Raw genomic sequence first — 22539 nt, forward strand, 5'->3', positions numbered from 1 at the left:
CTCACTTTATTTTGCATCATATCCTAGTGTCTGTGCTGGTAACAGGAGGAGAATCAGGCCCAGGAGCTCAACAGGTCCCCTACAGATTGAATTTGGGGGGTTTTTGGTTCAACTGGACATCAAGTCATGGTACTACTAGCAATGCAAACAGACTGGTTTCTAACATGAATAAAAGAGTTTATCTTCTTTACCTTTACATTTAGCTTCTTTACCTTTACATTTAGCACTAGTTTACTTGTGGTTTACCTTGATAGTGCATAGTGATCATTGTGCTTTTACTATGCACAGATATTTTTGTTTGTATAATATGCAGGACAGTGGCTGATCAGGACCAGAAGATAGCTGATATCCATTACAGTAAATTATGCAGACACTGATGTAGAAACTGACCTGATTTCTGTTCTGCAATACCCGCTACTATATACACTCTATCTGTATATAACTTCCCTCTTTAATAGTTTCACAATATGTCTCCACATTCTTACCTCCTAAGTCCACAGAATAGTAAAGACAAGACTGTAATGAGGTGTTCCTTCTTCCTTTAGAAATTTGTTTTTAGTTGAATTCACACAGCAGAATTTATTCTTAATACTACAAACAGGATTCCTCCACACAGGGACGTGGGAGATAAACAGGCAGGTGAGCAACAACTATGATACATGGTGGTGGGAACCTGGGGGCCAGCTTCAAGTCTGCCTTTCTATCAGCTCTTCAGAGGCAAAGGACATGGAAAATTTATTGTGCTCAAAATCTGAAACAATTTTATTTAGGTAATAAACTTGATTTCTTATAAGAAAGGTTTTGTGATTCTGCAGGTTAAATGTCTTTGTCCCAAGGATTCAAGCAATACCTTTCCTGCCTGCACTGCTCTTAGGGCTTCGTTAAAGCTGGGGACATCCTCAGCATATAACTCAGGATACAGAGCCACGTGTGTAAATATCTCTCCTGTGAGATGAAAGGTTTTGCAGAAATAAAGAGAGAAATAAGGAAAGAAAACCTAGGTGGTTTAGTTAGGGGTGTGAATTATGTCTTATACTTTAAAATGTTATCCTGTATTGCTTGCCCTTAGTGAGGTTTCTCAGCACGTCTAGATGAACTTGTTTGGATGGGTAGATCTCTAATACTTTTGTGAAAGGTATTGCTCCTGCCTTGCTCTAAAGTGGTACAAACATGCCAGCATCAAGCCTTTTAAAATTAATGGAAGCGTAACCTGGTGTTTCCAAACCAGATATCAGAACTCACTGAGGGGTGAAAGTGGTGCTGGGAAATGGAAAAATTAAAGCAATGCTTGCAGTTGGAAAGACACCACCTGTATTCACAGCTATGCTAGGGAGGAAGGCTAAAACATACACCTTGGAAGCAGATACATGGCATAATAACAAGGGAAATAGTGCCAGAGCTGAAAAGAGTTGCAGAAAGACCAAAGCATGGTCTCACTTCTTCTCTGCATCAATTGGGGGATTTTCAGGAACACAGAGGGAGTAACACAGCATAAAACTGTCAGTTTGTGAATTTGGGTGATATCCAGTTGCTCCTGGTTCTGTTTGAATTCCAAACAGTGGAAAATAGGGAGCAAAGGAGCTGTTGCCTGTTGAAGAGGCCAGATCTCACCTTGAGAGACACAAGGTCTCACAGCTTCTCTGGAGTCTGAAAAGAGTTTATGGCACTTAGCCTTTGTGTAAGGCAGGCTCATGGCTCCCACTGAATTTGGCCTCAGCAAGAAGCTGGGAACTTGGCTGAGCTGGGAGATGCTGCCCCTCACGCAGACCAGCCACCGCTGACTTGCAGTGCTGAGATTTCATTTAGGTCAGAACATGCAAGCAGCAGTGCTGCCACTGTGCTCAACTACTAACAAGGGAAAGGAAAAGCAGTCAGAAACATTGCCAGTTGCTGCTGAATCTTTGATCTATTGAGCTTGGAGTAGAGGGGCTAAAAACTGAGTACAAAATTGACTTCAAGTCCAAATTCTGTGTCCATGTGTTGTTTGCTTCTGAAAGCTGTTAGAAGGCATCTTCTTCAGTCTCCTTTACCTGTGGTCTGTCCTCCACTTCATTACGTTTTTCCTTTTCCTAATAGGAAAACCGCATACAGCAGTAATGCTGATGTACAGTAGCACATGAAGGTGCTGTGATTTTAAAACATAGCTTCAAATGTCTGTAACATTGACCCCGACTTAAAGCCCTAATTGTTAGAAATGTATCATACCAACCTGTAACATGGAACAAGAATTTCTCTTCTGGTGAATGTTATTTTAACCTCCATTTTGCAAGTCAAAGACTTTAGAAAATGAGATTTTCCCCTCTATAAGTCATGCTTAAATTTTGTATATGCTCATTGATCAAATGTACTACATTACTAGAGAATAATAGGGAAAATGTTATTGTCAGGCCTATCACACAAGCATATGTTCACAGCTAGGTTTTGATGACTCCCAATTCAACATAGTCTCCATGAGCACTTGTTTTTATGGCATTCGGATAACCAGAAGATCCCATCAAGGCACATCTTATCAGATGCACTATATCCCTTCTGCACAGACAAATCTCTAGCAACAAAATGCACATTCAGAAAAGTATGGGTTTTGACATACTAGAACAGGGGCAAAAACCATGACAAGACACATAATGTTTTTTATAGATCTATTCCTTTTCCCAGTTGGCTTACTATGATCTGCATTGAAGTCTGTAAGGAAATTAATGCTTTAAAGTTTCTAAGTGCGAAGCTGTGTACTGATGTGTGCAGGTGTTGAGATTGCCTCCAGTAGGTTCTCACTAACACAGCTGAGAACTAAATGTTGCTGAAGCCAACAAAATGCAGCAGAACAGCAAGATCAGCTCCAACTTTAGACTAGCATCACACCGATACCCACAGCCAACGCAGTGCATGCTGTCCCTCCAGGCTTGCTGAATGCATAGCCTTTTTCTCGCACAATTTCAGTTTCATGCTATGTAACAGTACTCATATCAAAATCATGATGCTGCTTCTCCCGCCTCCCCAGACTTTAAAAAAGTAATCAGACCTGTGGCAGATTAGCATTAAGTTGCTGGAAATACAGTGCACTGTGATTTAAATGCTGCAGGAATCAGAAGAAAGCTTCAGTGCAGCTACGATGCACAGTGAGTATAGAGAGAGCAAGGTCATTCTTTTCCAGCAAGAACTTTGTAGAGGAGTTCACATTCCAGCCCTTTCTGTTATTTACTAAATTCTTTTCAATAGAAATTACCTACGGTTAGCTCTGCATGAGCTAATTACCAATTGGGATCTAGAGACTGCTCAGGAAAAGTCCCAGCTCCTGTATTTTGGGACAGGCTAGACTCTAATGGGGGAACTGGTGCAACCAGAGTTTCCGTCTGCTCTCCTGCTGAGCTCCTGTGCTGAGAGTGGCTACCAATGGGCCAAGGTCATAACATTGAGATTGGTGAAGAACAATGATGTGACCATGATCTGCACAAGTTGCCCTCACTGACCTCATACAGACAAAAATCAGTCACAGGACCAATAGAAGATGCTGTAATGTGAACTTTTGCAGAAGGCTAGTCTTTTGAACTCTAGTTTCATTTAACAGTGAAGCTCCACCATGATCATGGCTCTGACACAACACCTGTGGTAGCTTTCCTGACCTGCAAACAGACTGTATTGTAGCATCCTAAAAAATCTACTGACTTGTAACAGAGGATGAATTAATTTATTTCATGGTTTTACAACATTTTATTTACAGTGTAAGTTCAGAAGCAGATCCTAATAAGACTCTAAGCTACATGATATGAAATTACTAGTCTTAGTCCACAGACCACCATGATTTCCTCTCCCTTGATTTCAAGAACTGTTTGCTGATTAATGGCAAAAGTCTATGTCCACCTGCAACACACTATACAACCTGCAGAGGTGTTCTGCCAGCTCCACCTTTCCCTGAGAGCCACTACCCTCTCCTTGTCCATACTGCAATCTTAGAGAGGACTGGCCAAGCTCTCACTTGATGGTGCCCCAGAACTCGATTGCACCTGACAGCAATGTGGTGTAATTAAACAAAATAATGAAAGTTAAATAAAAGGCAAGAGAATAGCAGCTGCAGATCACATTGTCTTCTCTGTCATATGAGAACTTGGACTGAACTGAGTTTGTGGGACAACAGAAACTATTTCTATGAGAGGTATTCACAAATTTTTGGAGGTTGCTAGGAAAATCAGAATTTTTACTCTACTGGTATCTACAAAGCAAGTCCTCAGTTTGACATTTACTGTTCTGTTCAGATAAGGAGCTGGCTCTATCACATGGTTGTTTACACAGCTCATTTGGCTGCCTTTCACTTTGCAGCAGAACACGATGACTAGTCTGGGTAGTGGTGATCACAGCAAAGTGCACTGAGCCTGTGACACTGCCAGGCACGCAGGGCTGGTAGACCTCCTGCTCTCATCAGACCTGGCATATTTTTATGTCATAGCATTTGTCTGGCTGAGTCACTTGATGACTTTCTCAGAGGCTTCAAGGCTGTATGTGTCACACTAGTCCAGATGCTCTACTGAGGTGACAATTTTCCTTCCTTGTCTCCTACATAACAATAACAGAAAAAACCCTTTGAGCTATCATTTATTCACAAACACCTTTTTATGCCTGATTTTTGGAAACTTTAGCAAATGGCTAATGCTGACTGCCATCACCTGCTCTGCCTGCCTTGCTCAGGTCCAGTAGGACTGATCTCTTCAAGGTATGGCCACTGCCTTGACTGCTCTGCTGACATCCCCAGCTCCCAGCTTCCCTTCCCTTGCAGAGCAGCCTGCACTTGCTACTCCCTGGACATGCCTTTCAGGTTGAACTGGTTTTCTTAGTTTAAAATAAGAAGATCTCAAGCTACAAACCTACATGTGCCAGACATGGAGGAGGAGGACAAAGTTTGAGGTTTTTTTTAAATGTTACACTGAAGTGTTAGTGCTTTCAAAGCACTTTCCGTTCTCAAAGCACTGTGCAAACACCCTATAGTTCAGGCGAATTACACCAACTGTACTACCATGAGCCATGCAGAGTCAGAGATATCACAGGGAATCTCTTGGTCTCGCAGCACTGATCCCAGTTTCCTATGCGTGTGTATCCTTTGAGGAGGAGAGACTGACCCAAAGGAAGAGTAAGAGTAGGTACTGAAAACCCACTCTATAATTAGGGATGTCTTTCTCTGAAACCTTTGTAAGATGCTTCATTGTAGAAGTAAAGCAAAACCAGAATATCCACCAGCATCAGGGTATGCCCAGGAGCCTTCCTTGGGGACCATGTTAAGTAATAAGCCCCTCATATTAGAGGAATATCACTAAAAGTCAAATTGTTTCTATAAGCCTAATGTGGTGGTGTGTTTTATAATAAGGGTTTATTTATAATAATGAGGGCACTAAATATCTGCTATAAATCAAGAGGTATCCAGCAAGCCTTCATCAAAATTAGATCAGTAAGATTTTTGCCAGTAAAATGATACAAAATTTAAAACCATGAATAAATAAACACTATGCAGTAGCAATCAGTATAGTGGTGTCATTTCTTGGAGGTTTTTTAAGTTGTTTTATTTCCCGGTTAGGAGATCTGACTCCTTGTCTCTCCTTCCTTTCCCGCCTCAGATTTTTTCCATGCATTCTTCTTTTCTTCCTCTGAGGCCTGGTCCAAAGCAGACTTGGATTTACAGAGCAGCAATGGGAAGTTACAGTAACTTTGTGTGGCTGGTGAGCCTGCAGTAATTGTAGCCCCAGGACACAAGGTCACTCGTGGCACCAGCTCGAAGGGGTAAGACAGTTGCCTCCAGAGCTGTGTTGAAGTTCTCACACTCCACAGAATGATCCAGAGGACAATAAAAAAATCAGCTCTTAAGACACAGGGTGAGCTTGGGATGTTGGTGGTGTAGTGGCTGGGGAGTGGAAGATAAGATTAGCAAGCAGGGGGAAGCAACTAAAGCCTCCACAGCTTGACATCGAGAAGCTTTCTCTGAAGAAGCTTTGGTGCCATATGATGATGAAAAAACAGAACGAATACACTATTTTGGGGTTAGGGACCTTCCTTACAATGATACCAGTCCAGACTTACCAGTACAGAGTACATTATAGGGCAACATCTTGACCCTGCTTTGTATTAAATTATGTTATATATATATAAATGAGATCTGTGCAATAGTAAAGGTCTGGCCAGGAAAAAATTAAGATTTGACAGCAATAATGAATATGTGATAAATACCTAGTCACTAGCTCGCTGGGAGCATTTTTGCAGAGAGCTCTATGACAGGGCTTGTTTTATGATCCCGAAGGGCATCATACAACATACTGTGCTGAGAGGCTGCAGAACAGATTGGGAAGTAATTCTCAGTACTTAATACCTGGGGATTCTCAAAAGCAATTTTCTCTTAGGATCACATTTCCTTTGATCGTTGGGATTATTAATTATAGATAGCCTTGAACAGAACAAGGCACTGTTACTGTACTCCTCAAACAGTGTCTCATTTAAAGGAACAAAATATCTTACTTAATTAGAGGTTCAGCTGCAGTGTCTTTTCAAGACACTTTGGTATTGATTTGACTGTGGTAGCCTACTGTAACAAATATTATTCCATTAATAATCAAGGGAGCTTATAGGCATAACAGTGTAGGAAGGAAGTGCCAAAATGTTTGTCATTCAACTTGCCAGGACAGTTGGAGTATCACCATCCGATATAGCATTTAGACTATGGATTATGTCTATAGTTCAAAAGTGGTTGCACTTACATGGAGCCCTCTCCTTTGTGTCATTTGTCTTAATTGGATCCAGCCCATGCTTTATCAAGTGATATCAGGCAGATGCATTTAAAGCTTAATTTTCTCTTTGGATAAATGGAAGCATATTGTTTATGCTAATAATTCTTCAGGCTAATTTTGTTCTGGTTTTGTCTTACCTGTGCTTTAGTCATCATGATTGAACATATGAAATTAGCCACAAAATTAACCAGATGAGCATCAGTTTGTTTATGTACATGCTCAGTTTACTCTTAGCATCATGTGTTATTAAGTATGTTGATTCATTCTTTTCATCAACAAATTACATTCATTGACTGGGAGAGGTTTATTGCTGTAAGTTCTGATGTCCCAAGAAGCTTTTACTAACATTCTCTTCACCGTGCAATCCTAAATATATGTGTTAGAGATATGTGCAGGAAGTACTGCATTTTCCATGTATTACATTCATGGATTACATCTGAGAAGGCAAAAAAATTCAGTTCCCCAGCAAGCTGGGTCAGATTCCTGTTGGGGTGGATACACAGAGCCAGGTGCAGGTCTATCAGCAGATTACAAATTAGCACCTCCAGCCCCTTGCCTCTCCCTGGGGAGCTAATGGGGGTGGAGGGCAGATGAGCTAAGGCTTCTTATAGCTCTGGAGTTCAAATTTGTGCCACATTATTTGGGTATCTCTTTCTAGGCTACTCCTGCAGTTTGGGAGATATTGGTGAAGAGCTGATATTCTGTGAGGAGAGGCTCAGTGCCCAGCCACAAGTCCTGGGGTTTCTGAGAAAGGCCTGGGGATCTGTAGCAAAGGGAACAAGCTTCAGACTGCCTTTGCTCCCTAATTCACTTAAGGAGAAAAAAGCAAGCTGCAGTAACAGGGCAGGAGAGGGACAACTATGTTCCTTCTGAAGAACTAGGGCTTGTCTGATCTACAGGGAACGCTACATGTCATCTACAGAGCAACATAGTCTGCCCTGCTCATGAGCTCCATTCTGCTTTGTAATGGATGCACTTTCATTATGCTTTTCAGGTAAGGTGTGGATTGTATGCATGCATGGAAATGTAATATAAAGTAGTTTTTAAAAATAATTGTTGTATTACCTAGGTATTCTTGTAAGTACCAAGAATTTGGATTAGTATCAAAACTGTATATATGCAGGGATTTCTTTTGTGAAAAAAACCCCCACAAAACCACAGAAAACCCAAACCCCCCATATGGTTCCTGATGGTTAAAGTTCCTGCTTAAATCAGTAGTAATTTCATCAAATTGCTAAATCTCAAAGCTTATCTTGTCAAGTATATGCACGGTCTTTAACCACTTCAGTGTGTCCCCTCTATCCCAAAACAGTTAAGAAGTTGCTTGGAAGTTTAATTCAACAAGAGGAACACTTAACAGTTGCTAAAATTACCCCACTCAAGCTGGGGGTTTTGCCTGTTACCACAATACTCGGCATTTGTTAGATTGATTGCTAGGGAGCGATGCTTTCTTTCTAGGCTACTCTTCTAAGCTGTGAACCAAGAAAACTAAATTCTATTTTATTATTAGCAAAGGGAAGTAATGCTCCAGCTAACCTGTTGCAATATTCTTCCTCCTCTGCCACCTTTCTTTTCTGGCTGCCCCCAAAAGGAATCTGTTTGAATGGAATGCTTAGGAGAAAGTGCAGCTGGAGAGTTCCTGGAGTCAGCATTTCACAGTAATCCAGCATGCCCCACTCCCCAGGAGGTGGGCTGAAGTAGCTCTTGTAAAAGACCTGAATTCATGGCAGTAAGAGGCATTGTCATTTAGGAACATCTGAATTTCAGGTACGGAATCCATAGCTGCCAGCTGACTTTTTTGAGATTACTTTTGCCAGCCTTTGCTTTATAAAGTTTTTATGAAGTAGTTTTTATTAAAAACTCACTAGTAATATGGTTTTGAAAAAGTGAGATCTTGTTTTCACTAGTCTGTAATTCTTCACAGTTCCTTAACAATTTTCATAACACTTTCTTTTTTTGTCTCTGCATTGTCATGGCTTTTGCTTCAGTGATTGAGTCTTCATAAGTCAGAACAATGTCAAGACAATGTGAAGACAGTGTCAAGGCAAATATAGAAGGTGACAGTGTGAAGGAGGGAAAGAAAAAAGAGCTGTCACTATTCAGCGTGCTCCATAGAGAAAATTTTTCAGTGATAAAACTACTGTCACCATGCACTGAGAAAGAAAGAGAATAAAGTGGAGATATTTAAGTTACTGCACTATGAACACGTCTGAATGACGACTTGGAGTTAAAGGAGGACTTAAAGCAATTTGCAAGGGTTCATTTTCTCCCTAACTCTTGTCTCATGTTATCTTCTAGACCATGTTCTAGTCCCTAATACCCTATCAATAGGGCACCATTCTGATTTAAGCTTCTGACATATTAATTTGTAACAAACACAATTTGGAGAAAGTTAAAGAACAGTGATTCAAAAAAGAGGGTTTTTTTCCTCTTTCTAAACAGTATAACTCAGCATGGAAAGATATTCCATTGCCCACCTACAGGAAGGTGTAGGGTTTTCTGGCTTGACACAATTCCAAGATACTTTCTTGGGTGTCATGAGCCATGACCTCTGCTTGTGGCACACTGTGATTGTGGTAGCAGTCTAGAGCATGATCTAATTGCACTCAGAGTTCAACACTGCAAGATGCATACTTAATTCATCCCCACAGTGTGTTTTTTTTCTGAAACATCCTTGGAAAGGAAGCACATTCTCATAAGGGACAGATGTACAGATCATATGTGGCTAAGTTTTGGCATCAAAGCCCTGTATGGCAGTACTTCTGCTCTATTGGAGGCTGGTGCAGAGTGAGGTGCTACTCACCTTTAGAGCAGTTTTCAGGATTTAAAATTAAGTAATGGTCTTGCAGGGAGTCTGTGAAGTTGCTCTTTGTGCATCTGTGCTGTGCTTTCCTCCTCAACCTTGGAGATGGGGAGAATGAAAGCTTTTCTTTCTACTTCTGTCCTGCTTCTGAACATCAGGATAATCAGATGTAAGAGGGTTTAGATGGACATTTGTCAATATCACTGAAATATTACAAAAATAAAACCCCCACTGTTAGTGACTTCTAAATGATTTTTTTCTTAAATCTCTTCAGTGGTATTTATAATGAACTCCTAAATACTTTCCAGGGAATAATGTACCATAGAATCCTCAAAATACTTCAGGTGTAGTATTTTCAGATATAAGAATCAGGTGTTAACTATTTGAAATTGAAAAGGCTAAGTATTTTCTATGGATTGCATTTACATATGTATTTCATTTTAATGAAGTAGGTTGGCTAGCTAACAGATTTTTCATACTTGTTGCCTTTGAAATAACTGAAAATAACCATAGAAATGCTTGCTACTCTATCATTATCCTATTCCTATATTAGGTCTATTTGCAATTCATGGCAGCATTAAATCTAAAAGCATCAAACCAATGTGACTTCTTTTTTAGATGAACTGTAAATGTTATCCATAGTTGCAGCAGCAATGCTCCAAGTAAGCTGTTTAAACTGACTGTAGTCTAAGTTATATATTGCTGAAGGTTGACTTTTCCCCCTTGACCAGTTAAGTTTTGTTAACCTGAAAATAGCCTGCCATTTTGAATTGAGCAGCAGCTGGAGAAGAGTGTGTTTCTTGCCTGGGGCTCAGATGCCTCCTCCCATTAGCGTTCACACCTCAGCCATCATGTGCCTCTAGTAATCACTGAATCTCACCAATCCTCACAAAGAAAAGTCTATAGGATGACAAATTGGTGTCTACAAAGAGTGTATTGATCCCTTCATAAAAGGCAGCTAAGAGTTATCAAATAAAAGAAGTTATACACAAAGAAAATCCTTACTGTTAGCAATGGAAATCACAGATGCCAGGACTGCCTGCATTTGTTGTAAGAATGAATAACCACTTAATCATTTTATCTGCTTAAAAAAAAAAAAGGAATACTTGCCATATTACGGATCTCTTGGGCTCAACAAAAATCTGGAAAAGTGTGTGTCTCCTCTCGCCCTATATATATATTTATATATGTGTATAACATATGAAGTGAGAAACATAAGATCTAAACTTAGTGGTTTGAAGCGAGGTATTCACCTTGCCCTTCTCCAGCTCAGCATTCTCACTTGTAAAATTGAGATGCTGCCTACTTGCAGGCTACAAGGGCCAATCTGCTTATGTTTTGTAAAACATGCAATACACCTCACGAGGAAAAAGCTGAAAGTATTCTTATGGAAAAAAAAAATTCTCTGCACATTTGCAAGGAAAAGAAGGAATTTAAAAGAAGCCTGTTCCTCAACGCTTGCATAACTCTTTTGGCTTTGGGCACAATCTCACTTTTAACAATAATTTTGGTCAGTAAAAGTTTTTGAGAATCTAAACTGATGTCTAAAACTCAATATACAAGTGCAAGTACTAGGAGAACAAATGAGTCTTACAAGCTGCAATGCTGGACTGACCTTGAACATGAAAGTAAAGCCGTTACTACTAGCACAGAAAAATCTTAAGATTCTAAGACTCCACTTGAGAAGCAGAACTAATTAGAGAAGATTAACAGAAACGAGGCATGTAATAGCTAGAATGGGGCATGACTGCAGTATGAAAGGCTGAATCACTGGACTTCTCATTGAGGTCAGGATCTTAAAAACACTAGAATTTTTTTAAAGACAAGTGACAAGTTTTGCAGATGTTCCTGTGGCAGCTGAACATTCATTATAACATTCAAGTTCTGTTCTGCACATAGGAGTTTTCTCTGTGTTAAGACTGTTTTCAGCCTTGATGTCAGGATACATTTCTGAGCATGGGGTCTTATTTGGGACCATGTTCACATTCCTACTACTCTGTAGGGGGTCCTGAAGAGGTAGTCACCAAGTCTGCACTAGAGTGCTAATACAGTGGAGATATTAGATATTTTTTTGTGAAGATGGTAATTCTTTTCTGTTCTTTTTTTTTTCAGATGGAGTCTGAAATATACTTTGCAGTTTTTCTCCTCATACTTTCCACTTTTCCTCCCACAAACTCTAATGATCTTTTGATTACTGAATGGTAATATATGTTCCAGAATTGTCTGGACAGCACTTCCCCGAAATGACTGCTTTACCAGCACTGCAGTAATGGGCTCAGCTAAACTGAAAATGGTTTATGGGGAATAGATGATGTTGGAAGGGGTTTCTGGAGACCATCTAGTCCAACCCACTTGCTCAAAACTGCATCAGCTAGAGCAGAAAACTCAGCATCTATTACCTATTGTATTTCTACTTCTCAGAACTTTCCATAATGATTTCATAAAAATTCCTTATTTTTGGGAAGCCAGCTTTACTGTAAGCATGCGTAACCACATGCCTGTGGTTAATGGAAGTGTTGGTGCTCATCAGTGATTGCAGAAAAGAAGCAGTCACCCACGAAGACCTGAAATTCTTCAGGCTGATTCAGAGCCATGGCATAAAAGATGTGCAGGTTTAAAAGACAACAGGAAAATCAGTCTCTCAGCTCTCTGGATGTTTGCAGTTATGTTAATAAAAGTAAGAAAAGGGTTCTTTCTGTCTGTAGAAAAGGTCTGCAACTGAGGCACAATTAAATAGCATTGGCAAGTTGTTGTGTGTGTTTCCTCTAGAACAACAATGATGCAATTCAGGATGCAAACACATTCCTGATTGCTGCTTATCTGTTACACAAAAATCTCTGTAAAGTGTAATAACAGTCTCCATTTGATTGTAGTAGTAATGAATGGGTTGTTAGGCGTTGGAATGGGCTGCCAAGGGAAGTGGTGGAGTCCCCATCCCTGGAGGTGTTTAAGAGTCGGGTTGACATAGCGCTGAGGGGTATGGTGGAGTTGGGAATGGTGAGTGTTAGGTTACTGGTTGGACTAGGTGATCTTCAAAGTCTTTTCCAACCTTGGTGATTCTGTGAAGAATGCAGTTGCCTCGGAGTTTAAGAGCTGGGATATAACAAGCAGAGGTCATTCTTACCAGCCAACCAAATTCTTTAAGGTTAAAGAATGTAGTCCTACTTCTGATGCATCTCAAGTATCTCAAAAGACATCATTCTCCATCTGCTTGAAAAGAAACACTCTTGATTACAACCACAAACTTCCTGGTTACATAAAGCAAAGCCATGTTGGCTCTAACTAGACATAGCACAGCAGCATCTTCCCTGAAATGAGTGGACTTACAGAGTTAAACCAGAATAAATAAAACTGAAATCAACTCTACTGAATGCTACTCATGGAATATCAGAAGTACCTACAACGTATGTATCTCTTACTGCAGCAAAACATCATCATCTTGGAGAGTAGGTCCACTCTAAGCTATTTTCCTCAGTCATTTGGCAGTGAGAATGCTTACAGAGATCTGTGGGAACTGAAAGTGCCCGTATGAATCTATGAACTGGTGGGCAGTTCCCCAAACAAAACGCAGTATCTGAAGGAGTGTTTATGGATTTTAGGCTATATTAGAAGTCATGCAGTAGAAATAGATCTGGTTTTGTCCTGCTGTGTGCACAGAACTCAACCTTCTTCCTTTCTTCTTTCTGTTACTTGTCAGATCATTAGGTTGGTCTGTTTGCTGGAAAGATTTTGATTCAGATTCTTCAAAGGTTTTCAGTGCCAACCCTTTCTTCTCCTGTTTAATCCCATGGAAGTTTTGCTCCAAACACCCCTCAGTCTTGTCACTTCACTACCATGGACAGTGGTGGAAGTTCTGAGTTGCTTACTTGTTCTTCAGGAAATCAAATGATCTTTGGAAACAGCCTTTTGAGTGTGAAAATGGCAATTGATCTTAGTCACTTTATTCTTCTTGCACTTTTCCATGAGCTCCAAAGTGGGTACATGTTAGACTAAATTGAATCAGGCATTTAAGATATACTCAAGAGAGAACAGAACAGCTAGTTCTTGTTATATCAAGCAGAGGGTGTTTTTACATAGACTGAGGCTTTCAAAATGTTCAGTACCATTAGTAGTGACTAAAGAATTATGAATGTCAGTTGTGTTGTGTGAGAGAAGGGATGGGTTTTGCTAGAAAGTCTGAATTGGTGGGTCCTATAAAATGTTGGCCAGATATCTTCTTTTTGCAGTTGCGTTGTAGAGGCACCTATTTGCATTTTGTTCTCATGATATATACTGCTCCTAATACATATACAGATTGTGATCAAAGAGGCTTGGATTATCATTCCCATAAAGGCATTTTTCATATATTCCTATGTTTTAAGGTAGAAATCAAAGTGGAGCTTTACTTCCAACATTCTTTTAACCTCTGCTTTTTATATTGAACAGGGACAGGAAAAACCCCATAACGGCCTTATACATTTTCATTCCTTTTCAATAGCTCTTGTGTAATCACTGATATATCAGTGTCATTCTTTGGCTGCTTCTCTCAGTGTCATTGCATATTTATTTTGTTATGCAGCCTCTGTTTGCTTATCTTACAAGATTGATGCCTCCTCTCTCTGTACCTTATCCATGAGGCTATCAAAGAAAGGTAAGGTGCTGCTGGAGAATGCAGGAACAGTTAGGACTTCTTTACACTGTGTCAGACCTCAGCAGTGTTTTTGCCCTTCTTGCAGTTCTTGGAGTCAGCAGACTCAAAGATGAACTACATACCATGTGGCCATACCTTGGCCATTGCAATTGAATTGCATCTCATGTGGCCCATGATTAACACTTCCAGAACTCTGTATATAATTCTCAGCTCCAGTTCACTCTTCCACCCCACCAAGATAGGACCACCAGCAGATTGCTGTGGTATATTTAGCATTACCTGCTTGCATTTGAGAGAGACCCTGGAAAGATGCCTGTATAAATAACAAGGTATAGGGAGATGGGTGCAGACAGAACTCTTTTGTGCGTGCTTTGAGCCAGCTCTAATCCAGGGGCCATTTAGCTGTATTAGCATGGCACAGTGCCTGATCTAACATGCTCTGCCTCTCAGCATGAGCTTGGATTCAGCACGGTGCTAACAGAACTACACCTTTTCTGCACCAGAGGTGGCTTATGTCCAAGCAGCAGCAAGGCAACATGTATTAGTCCAGACACACTCTCAGAAGCAATCTTTCCAGGCTCATAACAGAGCCTGATAATATTCTTTCAGCTGTGTGGGCACTTGACTATGTTCAGATTCATGGATGGTTAGCCACAGTGGGAGCAGTACCACAGCTGCTTTTTAAGTACCTACAAATTGCCACAAAGCTTAGCAAAACACATCTGAAGCTACTGCTGTATACAGATGTCTCTTCAAGGCTACATTCTTACAGTGAGAGTTTTGGATTCCCTGCTGTGAGTAATCCATCAGTGCAGGTTACTTAAATTGCAGTTGCTTGGATCCTTGCAGACTGATGACTGTCTATCTTTCTAAGTCCTTGCTTTGGCTTCCTGTCAAATTATGTTGTTTTCAAAGTCCTCTAGCTCACATTCAAAGAAAGGAAGAAATGTGTCTCTCACAGTCAAATTCAGAGCTAGGACCCTGCTTGTGGAACAAGGAGATAATGAAGTGCTCTGTACCATCCCTGTTAGAAACCCCCAAAAGGGAGAACAGGAACTGTCAAGAGAAGAGTGTGACCAATGTATGCTGCCTTTCATCTACTCCTACAGCTCCCCTGGCAGTCTGAATGTGAATTGGAGCAGCTCTGGGCTTAACTGCTTTAGAGGGCAGTCAGCCTTTGGTAGTCCCACAATATAGGAACATAGTAGTACCTCTCAGAAACTGTCAGCAAAGGAAATGTCAGGCCATCGTGTCCATGGCTGAGTTCTTAGGTTGGGGTATGCAGGTTAGTTTGTTTACCCACAATATTGATCTCAGTCACTGTGATTGAAGGCACTTTGAAGGAATGCATCCTGTCTGCAGACTCCCCGACTAATACAATTAAAGATGCTTTGATTGTCTCATTATTCAAGGAAGGGTTAAGGAAACAGGATTCCAGTTATGCTCAGCCTTGGGCAGGCAAGCAAAAGCAGAAAAAGAAGCAAGGAGTTTTTTCCCCTGAGCATTGCCCAGGCCACAATTATTCAGGCACAGTGCTTCCCAGCACAAAAGGATGCACGAGGCAAGTGCCCTGATTCTTAGCTGCTGCAGCGGGGACACTGTATGTAATGGGTTAGCAGTCCGTGCCCTTTTCTACCCACAGAAATATTTAGCCCTAGAAATATTTTAATTTCTGTCCCTGCTGAGAAGATTTCAGGCAGGCAGAAGCTGCCCTAACCCTGAAGTTGCAGCAGCAACTGCAGCCTTGCTTTGTTGATGCCTGGAGAGGAATGTGTTTTGCTCAGCCTGGAGGAGTCCTTTAGAGCTCCAGTGGCAGCTGTGTGGTGTGTGTCACCATGTGTCAGGCTGCCCGTGGAGAAGTGTTGTCAATTGGAGTATTTGTCAAAAGACAAGCAATTTTCTCTTGACCCATTTTATGGGTGAATAAAATATAATCAATATAAAGTAAACACAAGAATCTCATTGGAAAAAGGTTTATTAGAGTTGAGATTTTTTTTGTGATTTGCTGGTATGAGAGGACTTTCATATGTTATGGCACTGTGAATGGCTGAGGAAACAGAAAAGTACAGTGAGAACTGATCAAACATGTCAGTCTCTAAAACCAACAGATTAGTCTTTAATATCAGTCTAGAAAATTATTTGTATCATTTATCTACTTGCTGCTTACTGTCTGTGACTCTAGATGAGTCAATTAGGTTTAAAGGCTTCCCTTAGAAAATGTAAATATCAGGACCTTTTTTCCTTTTTGGGCCACCACAAAGAGCAAAGGGAATGATCAATGTTGTCTAGAGATTGAGGCATTGTCTAAATGGTTTTCTTAATGCTGAGATGTGAATTATAAAAAAACAAATAGTAGAATTATCCTTGAGAGGTCTTTGGCTGCAAACCCCCGTAGGCAGGATCAAGGGCACTTAGATTGCTATTTCTCTAACTTATTTATTAGAGAGAATGCACTGGGTATCAGGAGTTAGGGAAAATGAACTAATGCATATCTTTTTATTTCTTGGTAGCTGTCAGGATATATACATGTATTTTTTAAACCTTAATGTTTTATAAATAAGTGATTTTTATTGTCATAAAAATAAAATGTTAAAGTTCTCTTAGATGAAGCATCAGAGTGAAGACTCCTAGAGCAATCTTAATTTGTTGTAGCATGTCCAGAAAGGCCACTTAAAAGAGTTTCCTAGGAATTTCCTGATACTTGTTTTGGTGCAGTAGGTTCCAGTCTTGCTTCACCTTTTTATATGGAGTAAGAAGCTGGCTGTAAAATTTAGGTTCATGTTTTCCATTCCTTTTCAGGTTTTTTGACCATAAAAATTATACTATTAATAATCCATTCATTAGTATTTTCTTGCATTGTACTGCCAATATATCAAGTAAACTCAAATTCCAAATAAAAAGTTAAGTGATTTGACTCCAAAATCTGGAAATCAAACTACATGATCTCTAGCATGGGGGTACTATCTATCCCCATTGTAATGAGTGCCTTCAATCACCAAAATGCTTATTTAAAGCCTAGGGTACAAAAATTAAGAGTAGGTACTTGATGTCTCAAAGAATGAGAGTAAACTATTTTCTAACTGAAATTTAGTCAGCAATGTTGTTGTTAATCCAACAAACAAGGCTGGGTTAAGGGCTGCCTTTGTTTTGAACAGCAAATACCCAGTTGCGGTGCAGGAGGGGAGTCATCTGCTTCCCCAGCCCAGGAGCTGCCCTGGAGCCTCAGTGCCACCATAGCCCTCGGGGCAAGTAGGGACCCTGAGCTGCCCTGGAACCTCAGTACCACCACAGTCCTTGGGACAAGTAGGGACCTATGCTTCTCTGGGGCTCCATCACCTGAGATCTTCACAGCTCACCCCCAAGGTGGTGCTTACTGCCCTTCATCTATATAACACCAACTGTGAAACAGCAGTCTAGACAATCTCTGGCAGGTATTTATCTAATCTGTTCATTAAAAAGTTCTGATATGGAGATTTAATCATCCTTGAATTGGGAAAGTTCACTCAAATCTTCCCTGCTGCATGTGGAATCTATTATTTTGCCGAGCCTGCCCTTCTAAAGGTCACAGGGAGCAACCGATCTCATCATCTTTCTTGATTGCTATTCTCTTTTGTGTAGGTAAGACTGTAATCACGCCTTCCTTTAGGCTTCTCTTCCTGTGACCCTTTCTCACAGGGCACATCTTTTTAAATGTCTTCCTATTTTTGCAGTCCCTTTCCAGCATTTTCCTAATTGCCTCTCTCTCACTCACAGCAGCCCTCAAAACTGGATACAGCCAGCACTGAATAGCAGATTGATTACTCTACCATGTCTTGCATATCATTTTCCTGTCAACACATAACAGCAAAATACTTGCCTGTCCATATAGCTTTTCAATAGGGAAGTACTCAATTTGGCCATCAAGACTTGAGCATTCTCTAAACAGCATTACATTTTTTTTCCTGAGTTTCCTCCTCTAGAGAGGAAAGATGTAGAGTTGCACTGGGACAGGACTCCCTAGGTGTCCTATCTTCATCAAAAGTAACAGGGGAAAAAAAACCTGTGGATAGATATAAATGTAAACCTTGGGTGGAGATACCTTTGAAAGGTTCATGTATATATATAAAAACATTTATGTCCTGTGCTTGTATGACATGCTTCAATGTTTCAGCATTCCAGCATTGGTTTCTCCAGTACATTATCACTGATGCTACACAATATTTCAGTGTTTCAAGATCCATGCAAGGTCTGTGCTGCTGCTTGAGCATGAGTGATAAAAAACCCTTTTGTCCAACCTCCTTTCTTTCTCATCAGATTCTTTCCTAATAGGTCATTAGTCACAAACACCCACTTATAGAGATTGATCAGTGTCCTTGCAACAGAATTCCCTTTCTGTTCCTTGAATGTGAATACATCATTCAGTGCTTTATCCTGTATTGCCAAAATCAATGTCATTTGGGGGCTAAATTTTCAAAGATGCTGATTTCTTGCATTGTAATTTCTGGATGACTAATACAGGATGTGGGGAAATGTTTAACCTCTAAAGGTTCTGCCTGCCAGCAGAAAAATCCTGCCCCTGAGTGGGTGTACAGTCTCCACACCTTCACCAGCAGCACCTCTTCACCTCAGCAGCAAACATCAGAGCAACCTGATGGATGCTCTTGCCCCAAGGCAGGCCAGTGTACAACCAAGGAGGCATCAAGGACTCTCCAACAGGCTCCTCTTCATTGTGTTGAGAGCCCACAATCTTTTTGGAAATGTAACTTTGCAAGATGAAACTATAACAGTTCTTTTTTTATCAAGTGCATGTATTTTTGAGCATCTGTATTTGTACAGGTGTTGCACCTGACAGCATCACATATCAGTTGGGGCTCTGATAGACTAAATTAATTACAAATGGTCTTTCCAAAAGCTTTTTATATAATTGAAATTATAAATAATATCTAATTTTTTTTAGGAAGGATGTGATTTACAGGTTGAAATTCCTGTTGCTGTACAGTTTGATGTTAAGTGTTGTTACTAGTGATAATAAAGGTAAAATACCATTTTTACTTACCCTGGGGATTCAAGAGGAACCACAAATAACAGGACTACATTCTTTAATACCTTAGCCATCAGCTTTATAGAAGATTTCTGTGCAGTCAGAAGACTTTAATAAAAGTTTAACATCTATTCAACACTTAGCGTTGTACAGGAATTAAAGAACAGTATCTCATAATATATTCCATTAGCTATTTTACAAATAAGAGAGCACAAACCTATTTTAATAATGTTGAACAACTTTGTATTTTCTTTTAGTTCAGCATATTAATTTTATGCTATATTAGAATATTTTGTTTTCATGTAGCAACACTCCTGAAAAATGCTTTAATTTCACCACAACTGTTACTAAAAGACCTACTGTCTGTATGGGACACTTCTTAATGTATGCATACCTCTATTCACCTCAGGAAAAGGGATAAACTGAAAAAAGTTATATGCACATATGATTTTAGGAAGACATGGCTTCTAAATACTATTTATTTGCCAAGTTGTTTAAAATAAATAATTATATGGAAGACTTCAAGCAGGACCTAAGATTAGAATCCTTTAGGGGAAGACAAGTCCAGCAAATTGATTTAAAAAAATATAATGGCTGACATAACTTTTATAAATATCAGCAATCATCTCTGTTCTGTTTTATCCTCAGCTTTTCTATCTTGGTCTTTCTCATCCTTAATGTTTAAGTAAGGAAGTAATTGTAGTCATTTCTTCTGCTTCTATTTCTATCTGTTCATAGTTATGTTTTTATTAACAGCAATTGTTAGCAGTTTCAAATGGCGTACAAATGTTCTTGAGAGAAAATACTTACAGAGATCGTGAAATACATTGCATCTATAGATACAGATGTGGCCCTGAGCCTGATTCTGGCTCCTGCTGTGGCTGCTCTATTCTGGTATATCAATTTGTATCATGTTACTTTGCAGCAGCCACAAATCTACCTGAGATAGAGACTTCCAAGGCTGAGAAGCCTCTGTCTTGAGACTGGACATGTGGCCCTACCCCAAAGAAAACTCATGCCACATGTCAAATGTCATCCCAGACAACTATGTTAAGGAAAAGGCACAGAATGACATACAACTACTGTTCCCTCCTTTGGCATCCTGCATCGAGCAGAGCTCACCCAAGGTCAAAGCCCAAATTTGTGTTTATCTTTTTTTTTCTAACAGATTCTTGGGGGGCTTTCTTTGTGTATGATGTTTTTGCTGTGACCTTTTTAATTTTATAAGCACTTTTAATTCCCTTTCCCAAAACTTTAATATTTTGTTCTAATTTGCCTGCCTCGTGAATAAATGAAATTTTCTTAACTAACACCATTCCTGTTACTTTCCTTTAATTAGGTAGCAGGCTTTCTCTCAGACACTTTCTGGTTGTTCATCCTACAGTATACAGACTCTAAAAATTGCTTTTTGAAATTGGAAGATCCAGTCTCTCTTTTTTTCAGGGTATGTCCTGTTGTGAGTTAATTTAAAAGAACATTTTGGCTTCCCTGATTCACATCAGTACAGACCAAGGAAGAAAACTACTAGGATAAAACAATGTTTCTATGACATTCTCTATTTTTTTCCTGTATCTTAGTCTGGTTTTGTTGTTGGTTTGGGGGTTTTTTCCAATTGCATCTGTTTGCTTTTCAGTCTTTAATTTATGTTGGGCTGTAAACTGTCCAAGTAACAATTTGAGTGATGCAGTAACAGAAGGTGACCCAGATTACACAACACTGTACGCTAATGCCAAGTCTTCTTGTTTAATGGCAGCTGCTCAAAGCTTTGTCTTATTGTGATTCACATTCAACAGACACAAATCAAAGAGCCTCCTCAGACAGACACACATCCTGCCTGTCTTCATTTTAAACATGTTCAAGAGCTACTGCTTTTCATACACATATATCAGCCTCACCAGCTGAGGCCATTTAGCCTCCTTGGCTTGTATTTACTCTCAACCATCTGACACAATTATCAAGGAAACCCATTGTGACTTCCAATATTTTGCATACTTCTGTTTATGTGGAAGTTTGCTGAGAATATTTTCTCTATAAAAATAGTTGGACTTTTATACTCCTTCATAATGGAGATTTTTAGAACACTAAATACATTGCAGTTGTTTAATAACTGATTTCTCTAGAGATTGTAATTTAAAAAGCCTATATAATAAAGCAATGAGTGCTACTAAAATACATAACATGAACAGCTTTAGCAAAGGATAAATAAGTCTAGATTTTAATCAGATAGGTTTAAATTTACTGGATGAATGGTATCAAAATGCAGACTTTAAAGTATAGGTACAGTTTTAAAAGAACATTTTATTTCTGTACTTTCAATATGTGAAGCAAGGTATTAAAAATGCTTTCATTCCTCATTTTAAAAAAAGTTTTAGCATGAAGAGCAGGAAAGCTATCATGCAACGAGTTCATACAACTTAGTTTCATGGACCAAATGTTTTTGGCATCTCCATCAAATTTTTAAAGCCTTCTGACAACACAAGCTTCCTGCTAGAAGTGCATGTCTAGCCATCTACCCAGAGGACATGTCAGAACAACAAGAAAAAGTGCAAATCTTACTTTTTAAATGGATGAGCAGCAAAAAACTGAGGTAGAAGATGAGTAGAGAGTTAATTGTTGAATGAGCCATATTCATCTTGATAGGACATTCTCTGCCGAGTTGTTTGTTGTCCAAAGGGCTGGTGCTGATCCTCACTGCTTTCTCCTCATCTCTGAAACTAAGGTAATACCCAAGGCACCCAGTCCTCTACAAGCCATCTTTGCCTGAGTCCCTCATCAGCCTGTTCACTGCAAACCTACAGACTTTGATTCAGAAAGCAGTTGTGCTTGTTAAGGTTTTACTTCAGCAGGTCCGAGTGATTTTTCAAACCTGGTGCAGATTTGTCTGTGAGCTGGACTGGAGTCTTTCCCTGGCTTTCTGCTGCAGAACTGTGTGGTGCACGGTGCACTCTGCCTGGCTGACACTGCACAGCAGATAAGGCACAGTGGTCTTATCACTCATTGTTTTCTACTAAACCTCCATTACATCACACTCCTGATTCATAGTATAAACACTTCGTGCTTTCTTGCATAAAGTCAGCTAACAAACACCTTCTGCTTTCTGCACTTTTTCTGTATTTTACCTCATTAGCACATGAAGTAAAAAGATGAAACATCCCCATTCTCAATCTTTTTTGCAGTTAGATATTAGCCTGTTCCCTTCCACAATCTCTTTTTTGTTTGTTTTTGTTGTTATTGTTTATTTACACTGGATTTAAATGCTTCTGCCATCATGCAAAAGCATAATAACTGAGAGCTGGCACAGGTCCTCTGAGCTTCATCAGGTTGT

At 39.8% G+C, this 22539-nt stretch overlaps 1 protein-coding gene across 4 annotated transcripts in view; it reads right to left on the bottom strand.

The window, feature by feature from the left end:
- CRB1 (crumbs cell polarity complex component 1) overlaps positions 1-21998 on the bottom strand; it is a 107185-nt gene extending 85187 nt beyond the window's left edge. For 3 of the 4 annotated variants that reach the window (XR_012629893.1, XM_074876753.1, XM_074876750.1), the window contains exon 1: positions 21771-21998. Coding sequence is in view for 2 of the 4 variants with exons in the window: in XM_074876753.1 (XP_074732854.1) it covers positions 21771-21846 (76 nt within the window). In the remaining 2 variants the exon portion in view is untranslated. Of the gene's footprint in view, positions 1-12688; positions 12770-21770 lie in introns of those variants that run through there. The other variant, XM_074876752.1, reaches the window with a different exon arrangement.
- Between the last annotated feature and the right edge of the window lie 541 nt (positions 21999-22539).

This window comes from Strix uralensis, chromosome 8 (assembly GCF_047716275.1).
Source record: "Strix uralensis isolate ZFMK-TIS-50842 chromosome 8, bStrUra1, whole genome shotgun sequence".
NCBI classification, from domain to species: Eukaryota; Metazoa; Chordata; class Aves; order Strigiformes; family Strigidae; genus Strix; species Strix uralensis.